The sequence below is a fragment of the Eptatretus burgeri genome, chromosome 4 (assembly GCF_056783735.1).
Source record: "Eptatretus burgeri isolate ZD-2024b chromosome 4, Ebu_testis_v1, whole genome shotgun sequence".
NCBI lineage: Eukaryota > Metazoa > Chordata > Myxini > Myxiniformes > Myxinidae > Eptatretus > Eptatretus burgeri.
In genome coordinates, this window is record NC_140964.1 from 80,570,103 (window position 1) to 80,586,150 (window position 16,048).

A 16,048-nucleotide genomic window follows, 5' to 3' on the forward strand; every position below is an offset into this window, starting at 1 on the left:
CCCCGTAACCAACACCCCCTCTCTCCCCGTAACCAACACCCCCTCTCTCCCGTAACCAACACCCCCTCTCTCCCCGTAACCAACACCCCCTCTCTCCCCGTAACCAACACCCCCTCTCTCCCCGTAACCAACACACCCCCTCCACGTAAACAACACATCCCTCTCCCCGTAACCAACACCCCCTCTCTCCCGTAACCAACACCCCCTCTCTCCCCGTAACCAACACCCCCTCTCTCCCCGTAACCAACACACCCCCTCCATGTAAACAACACATCCCTCTCCCCGTAACCAACACCCCCTCTCTCCCCGTAACCAACACACCCCCTCTCCCCGTAACCAACACCCCCTCTCCCCGTAACCAACACCCCCTCTCCCCATAACCAACACATCCCTCTCCCCGTAACCAACACTCCCCCTCCCCATAACCAACACCCCCTCCACGTAACCAACACCCCCTCTCCCCGTAACCAACACACCCCTCTCCCCGTAACCAACACTCCCCCTCCCCATAACCAACACCCCCTCCACGTAACCAACACACCCCTCTCCCCGTAACCAACACATCCCTCTCCCCGTAACCAACACCCCCTCCCCGTAACCAACACTCCCCTCTCCCCGTAACCAACACATCCCTCTCCCCGTAACCAACACCCCCTCCCCGTAACCAACACTCCCCTCTCCCCGTAACCAACACATCCCTCTCCCCGTAACCAACACCCCCTCCCCGTAACCAACACATCCCTCTCCCCGTAACCAACACCCCCTTTCCCCGTAACCAACACCCCCTCTCCCCATAACCAACACCCCCCTTTCCCCATAACCAACACCCCCCTTTCCCCGTAACCAACACCCCCCCCTCCATGCCAGAACAGAGGGGTGGCGGCAGGTGGGCCAGTAGGCATGGGCCTGCAATTTTGAGGGGGCCTAATGTTAAACAAGTAAAGGAACAAAAAATTACACACTTACATTGATTCTTGTTTTATTGGTTAACATCAAAATATTACCACCAATATTATATAATCTATTGGCCAGTGGGTGGAAGCAAAATTACTGACCTCGAAGATTTTCACAAACTTTAAAGCTCAAAAATATAACAGGTTGAACAAAATGAAGATGTTTTACTTGATATTGTTTTCTTTTGTCATTTCAGATCAGCTTTGTGGGACAATGAAAAAAATATGAAAGTGGTGCGGCAAAGAGAAAGCGTGCCAAATTGCAAGAAGAAGCTTTCAAAAAGTCCAAATCAATTACTGACTTCCTAGTTAGGCATCACCATCAATGTGAATCAGAGAATGACTACACTGATCTTGATAACCAGGCTGTTGGACCAGGACCAGCTGCAGATACAGAAGGTAATACTCCCAAAACAACCGATGATAAACTGATAGAGCAAACAGTGGAACCACAATCGCCAACTGAAGCCGATAGTAATACATGGAAGAAAATTCTTCATCGCATTCTTGATATCGTCCTATTTTTGTCAGAGAGGGTGCTCGCTTTCCGTGGTTCTTCTGAACAAATTGACGATAGCCATAATGTAAAAATTTTGGGGATATTGTTGAACTTCTGAGCAAATATGATTCAGTATTAGCCGAACATGTTACACGTGTACGGAATGCCCAGGAGAATGAAACACGGCTCCAAGTACACTACCGATCAAATAAAATACAAAACGAGTTCAAAGAAATCTGTGGATCATTTGTGCAAAAGAGCATTGTTGAAAAAAAAATAAAAGCTGCAAAGTATTTTGCAATTGCTGTTGACGGAACGCCTGATTGTTCTCACAAAGAACAGCTATCATTCATCATCAGATATATGTGAAGAGGGAAGATACCGGTTTTTCAATTGAAGAACGCTTTCTTGCATTTCATGAATTTTCCAAAAAGACGGGTGAAGAAATTGCAGAGAAAAATCTTACACTTCTTAGTAAGTCTCAATCTGAACTTTGAAGACTGTGTGGGTCAAGCATATGACAATGGCTCCAATATAGCAGGAAAGTACAGTGGTGCGCAGGCTATCTTAAAGGAGAAGAATGAGAACTGCATTTTCTCCAGTTGTGCAAATCAATCTCTGAATCTCGTTGGGACGGATTGTGCTGAAGCCTGCAGTGAAGCTACAACATTCTTTGGAGTCATACTGAAAATGTTCAATGTCTTCATTTCAAGTGGCCGGCGGTGGGAGATACCGAAAGAACACCTTCCCGTCTCACTGCATAAAATGTCAAAGACAAGGCGGCCAGCGAGAATCGACTGTGCAAGACCAATTGCACGGCATTCGGATAGTGTTAGAAATGCAGTGGCAGAGCCGAGTGAAGTTATTAATTTGCCAGCAGAGTGCGAGTCTGATCTTCAGGGTATCAACAAATACTTAGATACCTTTGAATGTGTGCTGATGTCCGCCATTTGGATTTAAGTTCTCACAATGATCCATGAGGTCAACTTGGTAATAGAATCTCGTGATGGCACATTAGATGTGGAAAGGGACAACATTGATCAACTACGGGCAGATATCCTGAAAGGGAGAGACAAATGGAATGATATGATTGAAGAAGCATGGCATGCTTCAATCAATAATGGTGTGCCAGATAGTTTTGCTACTCGCATGGGGTACCCAACTCAAAAGGATACCGAAAATTACTTTAGGGTGAATGTGTTCTTCACCATAATTGACTTTGTTATCGATGGCTTTTTCTGCAGTCAGGGACATTTGTGGACTTTTAGATTTTTTTTTGTGGCACTTTAAGCAGTTCGATGAGAATGAGTTGTTACAAAAAACTAAATCAGTTTCAGCTGCGATACCCAAGTCATATTTCAAGTGACATTCAGAGTGAAGCGCTTCTTCTTCAAAGAATTTTGGATGTGAATTTAAAACTCGATGCTGTGTCACCGAAGAAAATCTATGGTCAAATATTGAATTTGAGATTGGGCAATGTTTTCCCAAATGCCCTCATCTCGTTGTGCATTTTTCTGTTTTTGCCAGCAACAGTGGCCTCTAATGAGAGGAGCTTCAGTGTCCTAAAACGAATCAAGTCATAATTTCGGTCCACGATGGTGCAAGAACGTTTGAATGGATTAGCAATTTTGAACGTCAACAGTGACAAGGAAAAGTTGTTTGATTTTTCTGGTGTAATCGATGAAGTTGCCCAAAGCGAAGCACGGAAAGCATTTCTGAATGTGAAGAAGTGATGACCATTTCTGATCTGAAATTCCGAATACAGAATAAACATGAATGTACTGTTGTATTTACTGCTTCTTATTACAGTACTGCACTCGATTGTCTTGTATACATTTTGAATAAAATTGCTTGCTCTTACCTTTTTTTTTTATAAATCGTTCTAGTTCTTTTATTCTGTTCTGTTACTTGTAAGTACATCATGCGCACCACATGTACATGTATATACCCATACATAAATCATAAGTATTTGGCACTGATTACAAAAATACTTAATGAGCAGTTTGAAATGGGGGCCTACAATTTCCATCTGGCCTGGGGCTATTGTTACGAATCTGGAAGCCTTTTGCACACAAACAGACAGCAGTCCCCGTAGCTCAGTTATCTCGATAAGTATCTATATTAATATTTCGGCATGCCCCTTTCTTTGTTCCACCATCAGATTTTTGTTACTGCATGAAATGAAACAAGATTTGGCACATATACTAATGATATTATTGTCTTCCTTCAGAGGCCCCTCAAAATTCGTTTTGATGCATTTTCACAAACTCCAACGTATTCCATTCAAATTCGGTACGATTATGGCTTTTGGTCCAACTTGGGTCATTGGCTATAAATTTTTTCCATAACACTTCCGATATTCGAAAAAAATCGATAAATCGATATCCCTTATGGGATTTTCCATTCAAATCCACTCAAGTTTAAGGCCTACGGGGGACACAAATTTCCACTTTGCCCCGGGCGCTGTTTACCTCCGCTACGCCAAGCTGTAAGGGTTAGGGTTAGGGTTTGGGTTTGTGTTAGGGTTAGCTACCCTAACACTAACCCTAACCCTAACAGCTAACCCTAACCCTAACCCAAACAGCTAACCCTAACACTAACCCTAACCGCTAACCCTAACCACTAACCCCTAACCGCTAACAGCTATTCAGGAAATTTGCAAGAAAGCCCGGGCAACACCGGGCTTTATTGCTAGTATGTTTATAGTTTGGGTCCCATCCCCTATGTCTAATGGGAATTACATGTGTGCGCTGCGAAGTTTCTTTATAGTTTTTTTTTTTTTACAACAAATCCCCTTCACTTCTCCGCACCATCGACTCCATTGCCCACATGTTTTTGGCTGAAGGCGTGGGCGGAGCCTCCATTCGCTTCAGATCGACGCTCCGCTCCGAGGAAGGGCATGGAGCGTTTCCTCCAGTCAATGGGCGAAGGGCGAGCAGGGCCGAGGCGCCCCGACCAATGAGGGGAGGCCACTGATCACCCGACAACCCCTCGTCCAATCAGGAGGCGAGTGGGAGGGGAAGAAATCCCTCGGACCTGGCAAGAGGAGGAGAGTGGTTGTCAGGACCAGAGTACTGCAGTCATCATGGCGATTGGCTTGGTCTTGGTGGCTTTTCGTCTGCGGTCCTTCGTGGTGGAGGCCGAGCAGCCAGTGTCGTGGGCCCGTGGATTTCGGAACGTGGGTTCGAGTCCCACCGTGGTGGTTGAAGTACAGTGTGACCGCACGAGGCGGAGAGGTACCCGACAAGCCCCTGGTCCCCAGCTCACCTTTCCCTCCTGGGCTGAGGGACCGAATAAAGACCCCACGGGGTCCATTTCTTTTGGGTGTGTGTGTGTGTGTGTGTGTGTGTGTGTGTGTGTGTGTGTGTGTGTGTGTGTGTGTGTGTGTGTGTGTGTCCATGGGCCCCGTCTGTAAGTAGAAATTAAGTGCTTTTGTTCATTGTACATTGCTTTTATTCGGATAACTCTGCTCTTTGTGCTCCCCTGCCCCCCTGATAAATAAACCCCCAATTGTTCAATGTACCAGCTCGTTGTCTGTGACTTTCTTTCATTGACCTAGCACAGTGCGTAATGAGAATTAGAGAGGCCATGTGCCGTAAGTTGTCATTGGGACCGGGGCGGCTCTGGTAACTCCCGCTCGGTACGCCGGACCCGAGTTGGTACATGCGACTCCGTTCAGACAGAGTGGGCCGAGGGTGTGGTTTCCCCGGTAGTTGGACGGTGTGAGTACTTAGGTAAATTGGAATTCGACAAGTGGACCCTTCCTCACGCAGTCAAAATATTGGCGATCACGGTCCTTTAAGTAGGCCGTGACCTTTCGGAGTTGTCCGGGAGTCACGACCTAAATTCCGGGTGTTCGATGGGAGACGGCACTACTGCTCCCCCTGGTGGTCGTTTATCGCCGCCGAACCCCGGCCCACAACACTATTACCAGCTTTGCATGGGCCTGCCCCACTCTCCCCGTAACCAACACCATCTGGCATAACTCTTGTCAAGGAACTGCTGCAGCAGTACCAACGCTATCTAAAGACTGTGGTACATTGATGATGATTGTTACGTTTGCGTCTCAAAGTGACTGTCAATGCAGGGTTCTCTGTGGCTTCTCTCTCTTGAGGTAGGCAATGCAAGTAAAGTATTTTATTTATTAGTAAAGTATCTTGATATTTATAAACGAAGATGCTGTGCAACAATGGGGGATCTTTTAGCCAACTGTAGCGAGAGCGCGATGAAGGATTTCGTTAACGGGAAGCAGAGCGTCAATCCGCAGACTGTTTATATAACCTGGCAATTTGAATCCATGTATCCATACACCCGATCACGTGATCATCCACACCGATGCTGTGCCAAATGTGTGGATTACAATCGTACCTGATGAATGCCACGCAGAGAAAACCAAAACTTAGACTCAGTCAAAAGGTGAAGCTTTTCAACACTCCTCTTATGCAGCAGACCAGGTTTCACAAACAACATGCAACAACAATGTTGTGGACAAAGGCTGCATCAGACCGTGGGGGAAAAACACACAAAATCGAACACCTGAGTTCTATTTTGCTGGGGTCACACGAGGCATTGCGCACGATGCTCCATTACCTTGTTGGACATCTCCAGCCTGTAGGGCTTGTGTTGCAGCTTGCGTCTCCCTAGGCTCATCAAACCAGGACCCACGAATGAAGGGATGCCCAAAGCACCCGTGTTCGTGAACCCCCAAACGAACACGCGATCCTTACGCCGCACACGTTTCCCCACGTACTGAAAGACTGGAAGCGAGGGGTCCTGCCGACTGGACCGGGGTTGCCTGCTCGCAGAGCGAGTCCAAATCCACCGGTGGAGGGCACGACCAGCACAAAACGATCCAGCACGAGCAGCCAGCATTTTGTTTGTACGTTCAGGTGTACCACCAGCCTGGGATCGGACATGCAAATAACAAAGCGAATGTTAAGGCTCATTGTCACGTCAAAATTATTCCAAAATTCGTGCAAAACACGATAAATCAAATGGTGTGGTGGTCGTATGGTAGCTATCATTTCTTGAAGCGAGAATGTGTCGCTGATGCAGTGCCCCTCTACCAGTACACACACTGGATTATGGTACTCATTTCGCTGACCTCAGAAGGTTGACAGGCTGAGTCAACCCCCTGGTGTATTAATTCAGCGGCCGATGGGGCTTGAACTCAGGACCCTAGGATTCCAAGCCACCACCCTAACCACTGAGCTAGGATTCCAAGCCGCCACCCTAACCACTGAGCTAGGATTCCAAGCCGCCACCCTAACCACTGAGCTAGGATTCCAAGCCACCACCCTAACCACCGAGCTAGGATTCCAAGCCACCACCCTAACCACTGAGCTGGGATTCCAAGCCACCACCCTAACCACTGAGCTAGGATTCCAAGCCACCACCCTAACCACTGAGCTAGGATTCCAAGCCACCACCCTAACCACTGAGCCAACACCAGGCAAAAAAAAAAAAAAAAAATCAAATGATTGTCTGGACAAACGAAGGAGGGAATGGACAGTGTGGCGTCATCCAGAGGGTGCAGCATCACGGAGCACGCCGCTACTCGGTGTCAGCAAGAGGTGAAGGCCGCGAGCAACACGCCTCGAACCACGTGGACACGACGTCTCGCTCTGCATTGGTTCAGTCTCGTTGCAGCAAAAAGACCGAAGTTCAACCAAGCACGGTATAACACATCAGCCGGCTTATTACGCGCCGAATTCACCAAATCATAGCAACGAGACGTCACAGAATGATCCACAAAGGTGAGAAATAATATCGTGAGGTAAAACTCACCAAACAGCTCTGAAAACTGTTAAATTATTGATTCTTCTTCACGTTGAAAACCTTTAAACTGCACTCAATCCCAACCTCATGGGCGCAGCCATGTTGTATTGTTGTTGTTGTTGTTGTTGTTGTTGTTGTTGTTGTTGTTGTTTTAAACGGTGAAATTTTACTTCAGAGAATAAAAGAATAATGTTTGAATGCGCTCAACACCTCGAGATCGATTGATACCATACCCGTGCAGACAGAAGCGACCAAGAGAAACAAACACGAGAACTTAGTCCATTTATGCTGATCAACCTTCTTCTTCCTCTTTAAAAAAAAAAAGAAGATTTTAATGGTGCTCTTAGAGCTACGAGGCTCTATATACGCCACGTACCAAACCTTGAATCTGGTACCCAAGGAGCTTTTATGATTTCCCGCTCTCTTTGAGGAATCTTAGCACCGCTTTACAGAGTCGGGGATACTTCAACATATTTCTGATTCCCGGCAGATCCGCCACTTTGATCGCCATCTCTCTTTAATATCCTGGATAAGACGCCGTCCTTGGCCAACCTTGCTGAGAGAAACCATTTTATACAACTCAATAAGTAACACGATTGATCACTCACCAAATAAACGGGGTTACTTACGGTTACCACAGGGAATAACGGAATGGGGAATAAAGATAGCCTTGCTACGGGGAGCCATTATTTAATATATTTTCATGCCAAAGAGAAACCAAGCATTATGGGAATACAAAAATAAACGGAAGGGTCAAATTAATATTTAATGTGAGAATAAATCCGCAATTATGAGAGAAAACAAAAGATCGACGGGCTCAGTTCAAGGCATTGCTTTTTGAGTTATATTGGATAAATCAGTCAGCTCGGTTGAAGCAGTCCATATTGTGTCGTTGAGACGATTTTTTTTTTTTTCAAACCTGAAGTAACAAATATTAGGACCCGCGGTATTTACCGAATAGAAAGGCCATCTCATATTAAGTCAATTTCCGCGATGAATTGTGGGGTTTAAATTTTTTTTTATTTTTAAATTATTTCGAAAAATGGCGGCGCCCGTAAGCAGCGATGCCAACGAGGAAAGAGCGAACCCAGGACAAACGGCGGACTTCCTCAGATATAGCGTATTGCTGGAACACCTCGTTGGCGACGAGAGGAAAGCACGGAGCGTGCCGGCGTCGGTGCAGGGCGGTTTGCTGGGCACGCACAAGAGCGAGCAGGAGAAACGAGTGGAGGCCTTCATGGAAAGCTGCGGTTTTAAAACGGTGCTCGCTTGCGCCGCGGGTGAGAGGACCTTGATGACGTTTACACGACCGTTCGGTACCCGAGCGTTGAATCACCGTCACCCTGAACACCTTCTCCCCCCACAGGCTTTGTACTGGGCGGCGCGTTCGGCGTCTTTACTGCCGGAATCGATTCCAACGTCGGTTTGGACCCGAAGGATCCCACGCGGACTCCCACGGCCAGAGAGGTGCTCCGGGACATGGGGCAGCGAGGGGTTTCCTACGCCAAGAACTTCGCCATTGTGGGCGCGATGTTCTCCTGCACCGAGTGCCTCATCGAGTCGGTAAAGGAGGTGTATATACATATATATATATATATATACCCCTGTCTAGTTTGTGTCTGTGTGCAGGATATCTCAAAAAGTTGTGGACGGATCCGGTTGAAACTTGGTGGACAGGTTGGCTGTGCGACGAGGACGAACTGATTCGATTTTGGTGAAGATCCGAATCCGCATCTGGATACGGGAATTATTTAATTTTTAAAGTGGTTCTTCACCGTTGAGAGATGTGGCTAAAAACAATATAGTTCTGTATAGGACGAGATTTCAAAAATGTATTGGGTCCGATATGTTCTCGTGGATCAGACATTACGTGGCGGAGGTATGCGCTCTACCGAGTGCCCTTCCGGTTGGCAATGTAACGATGTAATAATTCTGTTCAGTCGCTTCACCCCATAATAACGAAACGCTTTGAAGAACAAGCTAAGATCTTCGTCCTCTTAATGATGACGTCATAAAAACGAATATGACGTCATTGTGATGCATCAGGTTTGCGATAAATTATCTGCGCTAATGCCCGGCCTGATTCCCGCAAACAAAATTCAAACAGCTTGCAGAGTTTCGGAGATAATGGTATAGGCGATTTCCATTAGCGGCGATATTATGACGTCAACTTTTTTTTTCTCGGAGGAATTTCCAAAATCGGAGATGGTTACCGCCTGCGCGTGGGCTTTCTGCATATACATGGCAAGTTTCACGAAGATCCGATGAAAACTCTGGGTTGTGAAACAAAAAATGTCAAAAAATAGGAATGACGTCATAAAAATTGATATGACGTCATAGTGATGTATCATATGCGCGGTAATTCATCTCTGCTAATGCCCTGTTCGATTCCCGCAAACAGAATTCAAAAAGCTTGCCGAGTTTTGGAGATAATTTTTAGGCGATTTCCATTAGCGGAGATATTTTGACGTCATAACTTTTTTTTCTCGGAGAAATTTTCAAAATCGGAGATGGTTTCTGTCTGCGCAGGGTATTTTTACATATGTATGCCAAGTTTCAGGAAGCTTCGATGAAAACTGTAGGCTGTGAAACAAAAAAGTCCACAAGAAGAAGATGAAGAACAACGACGTGAGTAAAAGCTCTCCTCGTGGAGGATCTCTGTCATGTACGGCAATCTTGATCAGTACGGCTTTGCCTTTGCGTCATCATCACGGCCTTGGATTCCATGGGTGTGTTCCAATGTCGACGAGAAGGGCACTCGGTGGAGCGCATACCTCATGCAAACCAGGTTGAATAGTTTACCTTTTGTATCCCACCGAAAGGCCGGATCTGGATTCAGACCTGAAGTCAAATCGATTTGGATTGTTCTTGTCACCTACCCAACCCATGCACCAAGTGTTGTTCAGATCCGTCCATAACATTTTTTGAGATATCGTTTTTGGTCCCATCTCTCAACTGTGAATCATTTGGAGGATTTTTTTTTAATAGTTTTTGGATCTTCACCAAAATGGAATCAATTCATCCTTGTCACACACCCAACGTGTCCACCAAATTTCATCTGAATCTGTGGACTTTGAGATGCCCTGCACACAAACAGACAGACGGGTTGAAAGGTCGCCTTCATCCATCACAGATGGCGGAGGTAATAAACTTATCGTTTGCCAAGCCAGCTGTTTCTTATTGACCGTTTTGTTGGAGTGCTTGCTTGAGTGGTTAAGCCACTTGGCGACCGCTCTACAAGATGAATGTTAATGGCACCCCCTCCCCAACCCCCCAACCCCTGGTGTTTTTACCACCTGACCTATTCAATAATAGGTGTATCGTGTGCATAGGCTATGAATGGGTCAAAGTCTGTTATTTAGGTCGAAAGATGCTACAGAGAATACAAAATGCAAATAAAACAGCTGGCTGGACTGAAGGCAGTTGAGATGTAGGGCCTCGCACCTGATTGCCTGATGTGAAACAATTGAGGTTTGTGTCGCGTCGGAGCATATCAAGTCGCGTAATTTGTCAGCGATGTGACCGAGGCCTGTATATACATTACAGTCTCATAACAAACCTAATTATGGTGACCTGCTTTGTGAATATTTGCACTGACCTCCTCAAAAGGAACTTGTTACAATGCTGTTTGTCTGGCAGTACCGAGGGGTGACCGACTGGAAGAACGGCGCGCTTGGTGGTTGTGTGACGGGTGGAATAATTGGTTTTCGAGGTGGGTGCACTTGATAAAAACCCTTTCCTTTGATGCCTCCGGAGATGCTCGAACGTGTCATGTACTTTCTAGACTTCCCAGCTCACGACTCAACATTTTATTCTCAAATTTGTTCGATCGAGTGATGCCAAACCTCACACAGCTCCTCGATTGTTCATTGTATTTATTTATTTATTTATTTATTTATTCATGCACATTTAATAAAATGTTGCATTGTGCTGGGAATTCCATGCAGGATTTACCAGCTTATGATAAGTTTTGGCCCACCAATCGTCTTCGTATGAAATCGTATGGAGATGGGTGAACACCATGTAGGCTGGTCGTGAGGCCTTTCAAAGGCCGACCACCCACCCTGATGAGTTTTGGAACGCACTCGGAAGGTCTACGGCTCTACGCCCTTCTGCTGGAGAACTGAAGCATGATCTTTACTTGGATTGCAATCTCCCCATGCGAGTGTGTTCTACATACAGACTGAAAAACTGGGAGGGCCAGATTTGTTCAAAAGGGGTTCCCCTTGTTCTCGGTGATGATCACTGATCACTGGCAACCCGCATGTTTATCTGTCCGATTCGCCTGTAGAATTGGCAAAGGGATATCCTGAAGGTCGATGAAAGGAAAACATTCTGTGGATTGTGATTCTCTTGTTCTGCCATCATGGCATAGTGTTCGATCATCTTCTGTCCCCAAGTCAGATAGAATGTGATGTATTTTTGTGCGTACTGTGGTGAAGAACATGCATCCATCGATGCATCGGAAGCAAACCAAATTCCTGTGGGGAAATGTTTTTATTCTTGTCCGAGTCAACTCGGCACCACTTTGCACTCCTTGCCTCAGAAGTGGGGTTGAGGTTCGTCCACACTCTTCACTCTGCTGACCTGTTGCCTTGCAGTCATTTCCTGTAACCAATGCAAGGATGTCAGAAAGAAGCTGCGGCCGAGATCGAGGCTGTGCAGTCAACTCTGTATTCTGAGTGCTGACAATTGCAAAACTGTCATTTTCACTTGCCACACCACTGGAAAAAGTGCAACGAACATTAAGGAGGTTGTTCATTACATATTGGATTGGGACTCGATTACAAATTCATCCTGCTGGTTGCATCACTGCTGAGGTGCAACTGTGCTGCCAATGCAGTTCTCCTGTGCATTATGGCAGTGGTTTGGAATATTCCCAGGGTACTGGTCATAACTTGTCTTCTTTTTGTTGATCGTCACCAGGCACGGTGAGCAGATGAGTTCCAAGCATCATGTCCATCTGAGGGACGGTGCCACTCATGGTTGCAACACCCCGTCTTAGTACCGGGCCCACAGTTTACAGTCTGTGTTGAGAATAAAACCCAAACAATGTTGCTCTCAGGCAAAAGTGCTTCATCTGTGCTATCCTGTCAAACAACTTCAGTGTGACATATTTGGAATGGCCCTCGTTTGTTTAAAAAAACCATATAGTATTTGAAGATGTAATTCAGACCATTGTTGCATTTCTCATTTTCACGCAGCTGGACCGAAGGCTGGAGCATTGGGCTGTGCTGGTTTTGCAGCCTTCTCTACTGCGATCGATTATTATTTCCGGTGAGCTGGCAAACCGTTTCTCGCGCTCAAGTCAAGCCTGGAAGGACGTTGGACTCCAAGGTTGTGCTCAACAAGCTCGGATCGAATCCTTGTGAATGCTTTATTGGTGAACATTTCCATGGGAAGCAGAGACTTCAATATATTAAGCCTGCATAACAGCCGAAACCTCGTTGGAAAAGCCGGAGCATGTTTCAAGGGGTGTGGATAAATGTAACAACTCGTCTAGGAACACCACAATTGGTTTCATTGGACGAGCCATTTTGCAGCCGTAAAAGCGGATAATTTTCATGTTCCTCGAACTCCTATCAAATAATTCATACAAGTCCAGAATTGAGGGTTGTAGACCAAATTGTTCCACAAGTCATGTGGTGGATCCTTATGAAACATACACCTGGATCTTAGCCAAAGCCATCCCGTATCCCATATCCACACTTCGGATTCTTATGACTAAGTACGGGCAGAGCCAGAGCTCCGATTCCATGATCTTGTACACCTTAAAAACTGCATTACACAATCCCACATTAATTAATTCTGCATTAATCGGAGTTAATTTGTCATTTGATCTTGATGCATCATACATTTTAAAGAGCGTTGGTGTTGCTGAAACAGTTTCTTGACTCGGGCTTTACTGGGTGGTTTGCCCTCGTCTTCCCAGTTTTGTCCATGCTCTGCCCTTTTAAGTGCTGAGCGTCAAGCACTGAAGCAGTACGTACCATTAAAAAAAATAAAAAAAGTATTTGCTACGACTCGACAAGGGTTTGAATCACCAACGTCCCAGACGCAGAGGGAACACTAGCCATTTTGCTACCGAGTCTTGTTAAGCAGAATAAAAAGTAGTATTTATGTAAAATGGTACATTTATGAAACCAACAAACTTCATCTCCACCCCCCCCCCCCAAAATAAAAAACTTGCATGACTTTCCCAACTCCTCCCTTTTTTTTCAAACTGTATTTGTCTGATCACTTCCCTTTTTACTTGATCCTCTCTGCCTCCATGCCAATATACTTGATTACATGTGCAAAAACATCTTTGACCATGTCATGGAAGGTTGGCCGAGGCCTTAAATTTTTCACCTTTATTCACTTTTAAATTAGTTTTTTCTCTGCAACCACTTGAGTCGTTGACACGAAACCTTCAACATTGGAATACCTCCCTACCCATGGAGAATTTTTAAACGGAAGTTACGTGATTGGATGGAAAATGTGGTTGGCGTTCCTAAAAAAAAAATTTCAAAATCTTTTCTGTAAGCATGGATTGCAGGGTGTTTCACGTACCAAGAATAAAGAGCCTTGAGCTCACTTCGCTCTGCCTCGGCCAAATCACCGTGTAATGTTGAGCCATCAGAAGCTTCAATTTTTGCCCTTTGGAATAGGTCTTCACAGTCCTGCAATACAAATTGCTTGTCATTTGCAGCAATGCCAACATAGCTCGCCCTTTTACCCTCAACCCCTAAGCTACCCGGAGTTGACCGAGGCAGCACCAGTGGAGATTACAGCTAAATATTGACCTTTTACTCTGCATTTGCAAGACATGTCTAGACACTGGCAATGGACAATCTGTTGATACGTCAAGTAAACCATTTGAAAACGATGAATTTGCGACTTCTTTTTTTTTGTTTATTGCAAAAGCATTTACACCAACTAGCAGATAGATACCCGTCTACGACAGGTATGGGGGACAGGACGGATCACAATACTCGGTTACGGTAGTTTCTTTGGATGCTTTGCACCGCATTCAACAGCTCAGTTCATATTGATGGCATGTCTGGGTGCCCGTGGTAGCATTTGAGACTGGTCGCTTTAGACTCTTGGCCTTGACACATCGTGCCAGATGAATAACACGAACGATTTGACATATTCATCGTTTCTATATTACCACCATCAACAGATCAACAACATGGCAGGATAAAAGTCATACATGCTGAGTTGAACAATCGTCCTGAACTCATGGACTTAGTTAAGTAAAGCATGTCGTCTGGGACCCGGCCATCGGTTTGCCGCCGAACGCTGTTGATTGTGATGTCATCGTTCCCTCTGAAAATTATATATATATATATATATATATATATATATATATATATATATATATATATATATATATATATATATATATATATATATATATATATATATATATATATATATATATATATATATATATATATATATATATATATTCGATTTTTAACCTCTGCCATCGAAGATGGACGGAGGTTACTGTTTTCACCCCTTTCTGTTTGTTTGTTTGTGAACAGTATTATGGAAAAACTCCTCGACGGATTTCAACGAAACTTGGTGGGGGATTAGGTATGGTCCAAGGATCATGCCATTAGATTTTGGACTTAGTCCAAAATCCAATATGGCCGCTATGGTGGCCATTTTGAAAAAATATTTGAAGTTTTGTTTTTGCATTTCTACATGTTTTAAGTGATTTCCAACCCCCAAAAAAATAAAAAAAATTGTTAGAGAAAAAAAAGGAAAAAAAAATTTTGCAACTTTTTTTCAACAAAATTTCTATTTTTTTTTTGCATTTCTACATGTTATAAGTGATTTCCAACAAAAAAACATGCTGAAACGGCTGATTTTGGAACTTCAGGTGGATATACCCACGTAAAATCAATTTTTGTCTCAAAGAATCCAGTTATGATGAATGAATTTAGTATGTAAAAGTTAAAAGTAAAAGGGAAAGTTGCAAACTATAACTCTGTGAGCACTGTTGACGTCAAATTGAATGAATAGGATATCAGGTTCACTTGAGTGACCGAGCAGTATTGGCGGCGGAGGTTTTGCACTCGACCGAGTGCTCCCCCTCTAGTTTGAATCTGCTATCACCTGCGTAAGTACACGGAACACATAATGTGAAGATTTCGGAAGTATAAACAGAATATGTTCGGAGAAAAGTGTATTAGAAGTTCCAGGCTTACGCCCATTAAATTATGACTAGATAGGTTTTGAAAATGGCGATTTTTATTTTTTTATTTTTTTTATTTTTATAACTTACGTGACGTTGTGACCTCATCCCTGACCTTGAACCTGGACAAAAGTTATATCGTTGTGCAACACTCATCGACCTCTACCCACATACTAAGTTTCATCAAGATCGGAAAGAAAAATTGTTGACGGACGTACATTTGGTCCTGCTTTATTTGGTCATCTCGGTGGAGATGACCTAAAAAAGGGGCGTGCCGAAAAATTAATATAGATAATAATAAGATTTAAATACCATAATCATCAAAACAAATTTTGAGGGGCCTCTTAAGGAAGACAATAATATCATTACTATATATGTCAAAGCTTGTTTCATTTCATGCAGTAACAAAAATCTGATGGTGGAACAAAGAAAGGGGCGTGCCGAAATATTAATATAGATGATTCATGCATTGCACGGTCAAAAAACAGTATGGGGTGAAAAGCAAATCGACTTTGATCCGAGGCAAGAGGTGCAAGTTTAACTGATCACCTTTAATAAGTCAGTGCCCAGATGATGTAGGATATCCCTTCTGTTGATAAGCTCAAACTCCACGTCGCCCGATTTATAAAA

At 44.5% G+C, this 16,048-nt stretch overlaps 3 protein-coding genes across 7 annotated transcripts in view; 1 reads left to right on the forward strand and 2 right to left on the reverse strand.

Annotated features, from left to right (window-relative positions):
• The window catches only part of RCC1L (RCC1 like), a 39,787-nt gene extending 25,874 nt beyond the window's left edge, over positions 1-13,913 (reverse strand). For 2 of the 3 annotated variants that reach the window (XM_085878941.1, XM_085878939.1), the window contains exons 1-2: positions 7,240-7,378; positions 6,043-6,354 (exon numbers count right to left, since the gene is read on the reverse strand). In XM_085878941.1, coding sequence (XP_085735067.1) covers positions 6,043-6,324 — 282 coding nt within the window. In that variant the 5' untranslated portion in view covers positions 6,325-6,354; positions 7,240-7,378. Of the gene's footprint in view, positions 1-6,042; positions 6,355-7,239; positions 7,379-13,782 lie in introns of those variants that run through there. The other variant, XM_085878940.1, reaches the window with a different exon arrangement.
• On the forward strand, positions 8,242-13,425 carry TIMM22 (translocase of inner mitochondrial membrane 22). The gene is made up of 4 exons (XM_085878942.1): positions 8,242-8,510; positions 8,597-8,793; positions 10,870-10,942; positions 12,435-13,425. The coding sequence occupies exons 1-4, from the start codon at positions 8,273-8,275 to the stop codon at positions 12,509-12,511; spliced, it is 585 nt and encodes a 194-aa protein (XP_085735068.1). The 5' UTR covers positions 8,242-8,272; the 3' UTR covers positions 12,512-13,425.
• Positions 13,662-16,048, reverse strand: part of LOC147028498 (active breakpoint cluster region-related protein-like) — a 148,821-nt gene continuing 146,434 nt past the window's right edge. For all 3 annotated transcript variants that reach the window (XM_085878931.1, XM_085878934.1, XM_085878938.1), the window contains one exon: positions 13,662-13,892. In XM_085878931.1, the coding sequence (XP_085735057.1) occupies positions 13,662-13,892 (231 nt within the window). The remainder of the gene's footprint in view (positions 13,893-16,048) is intronic.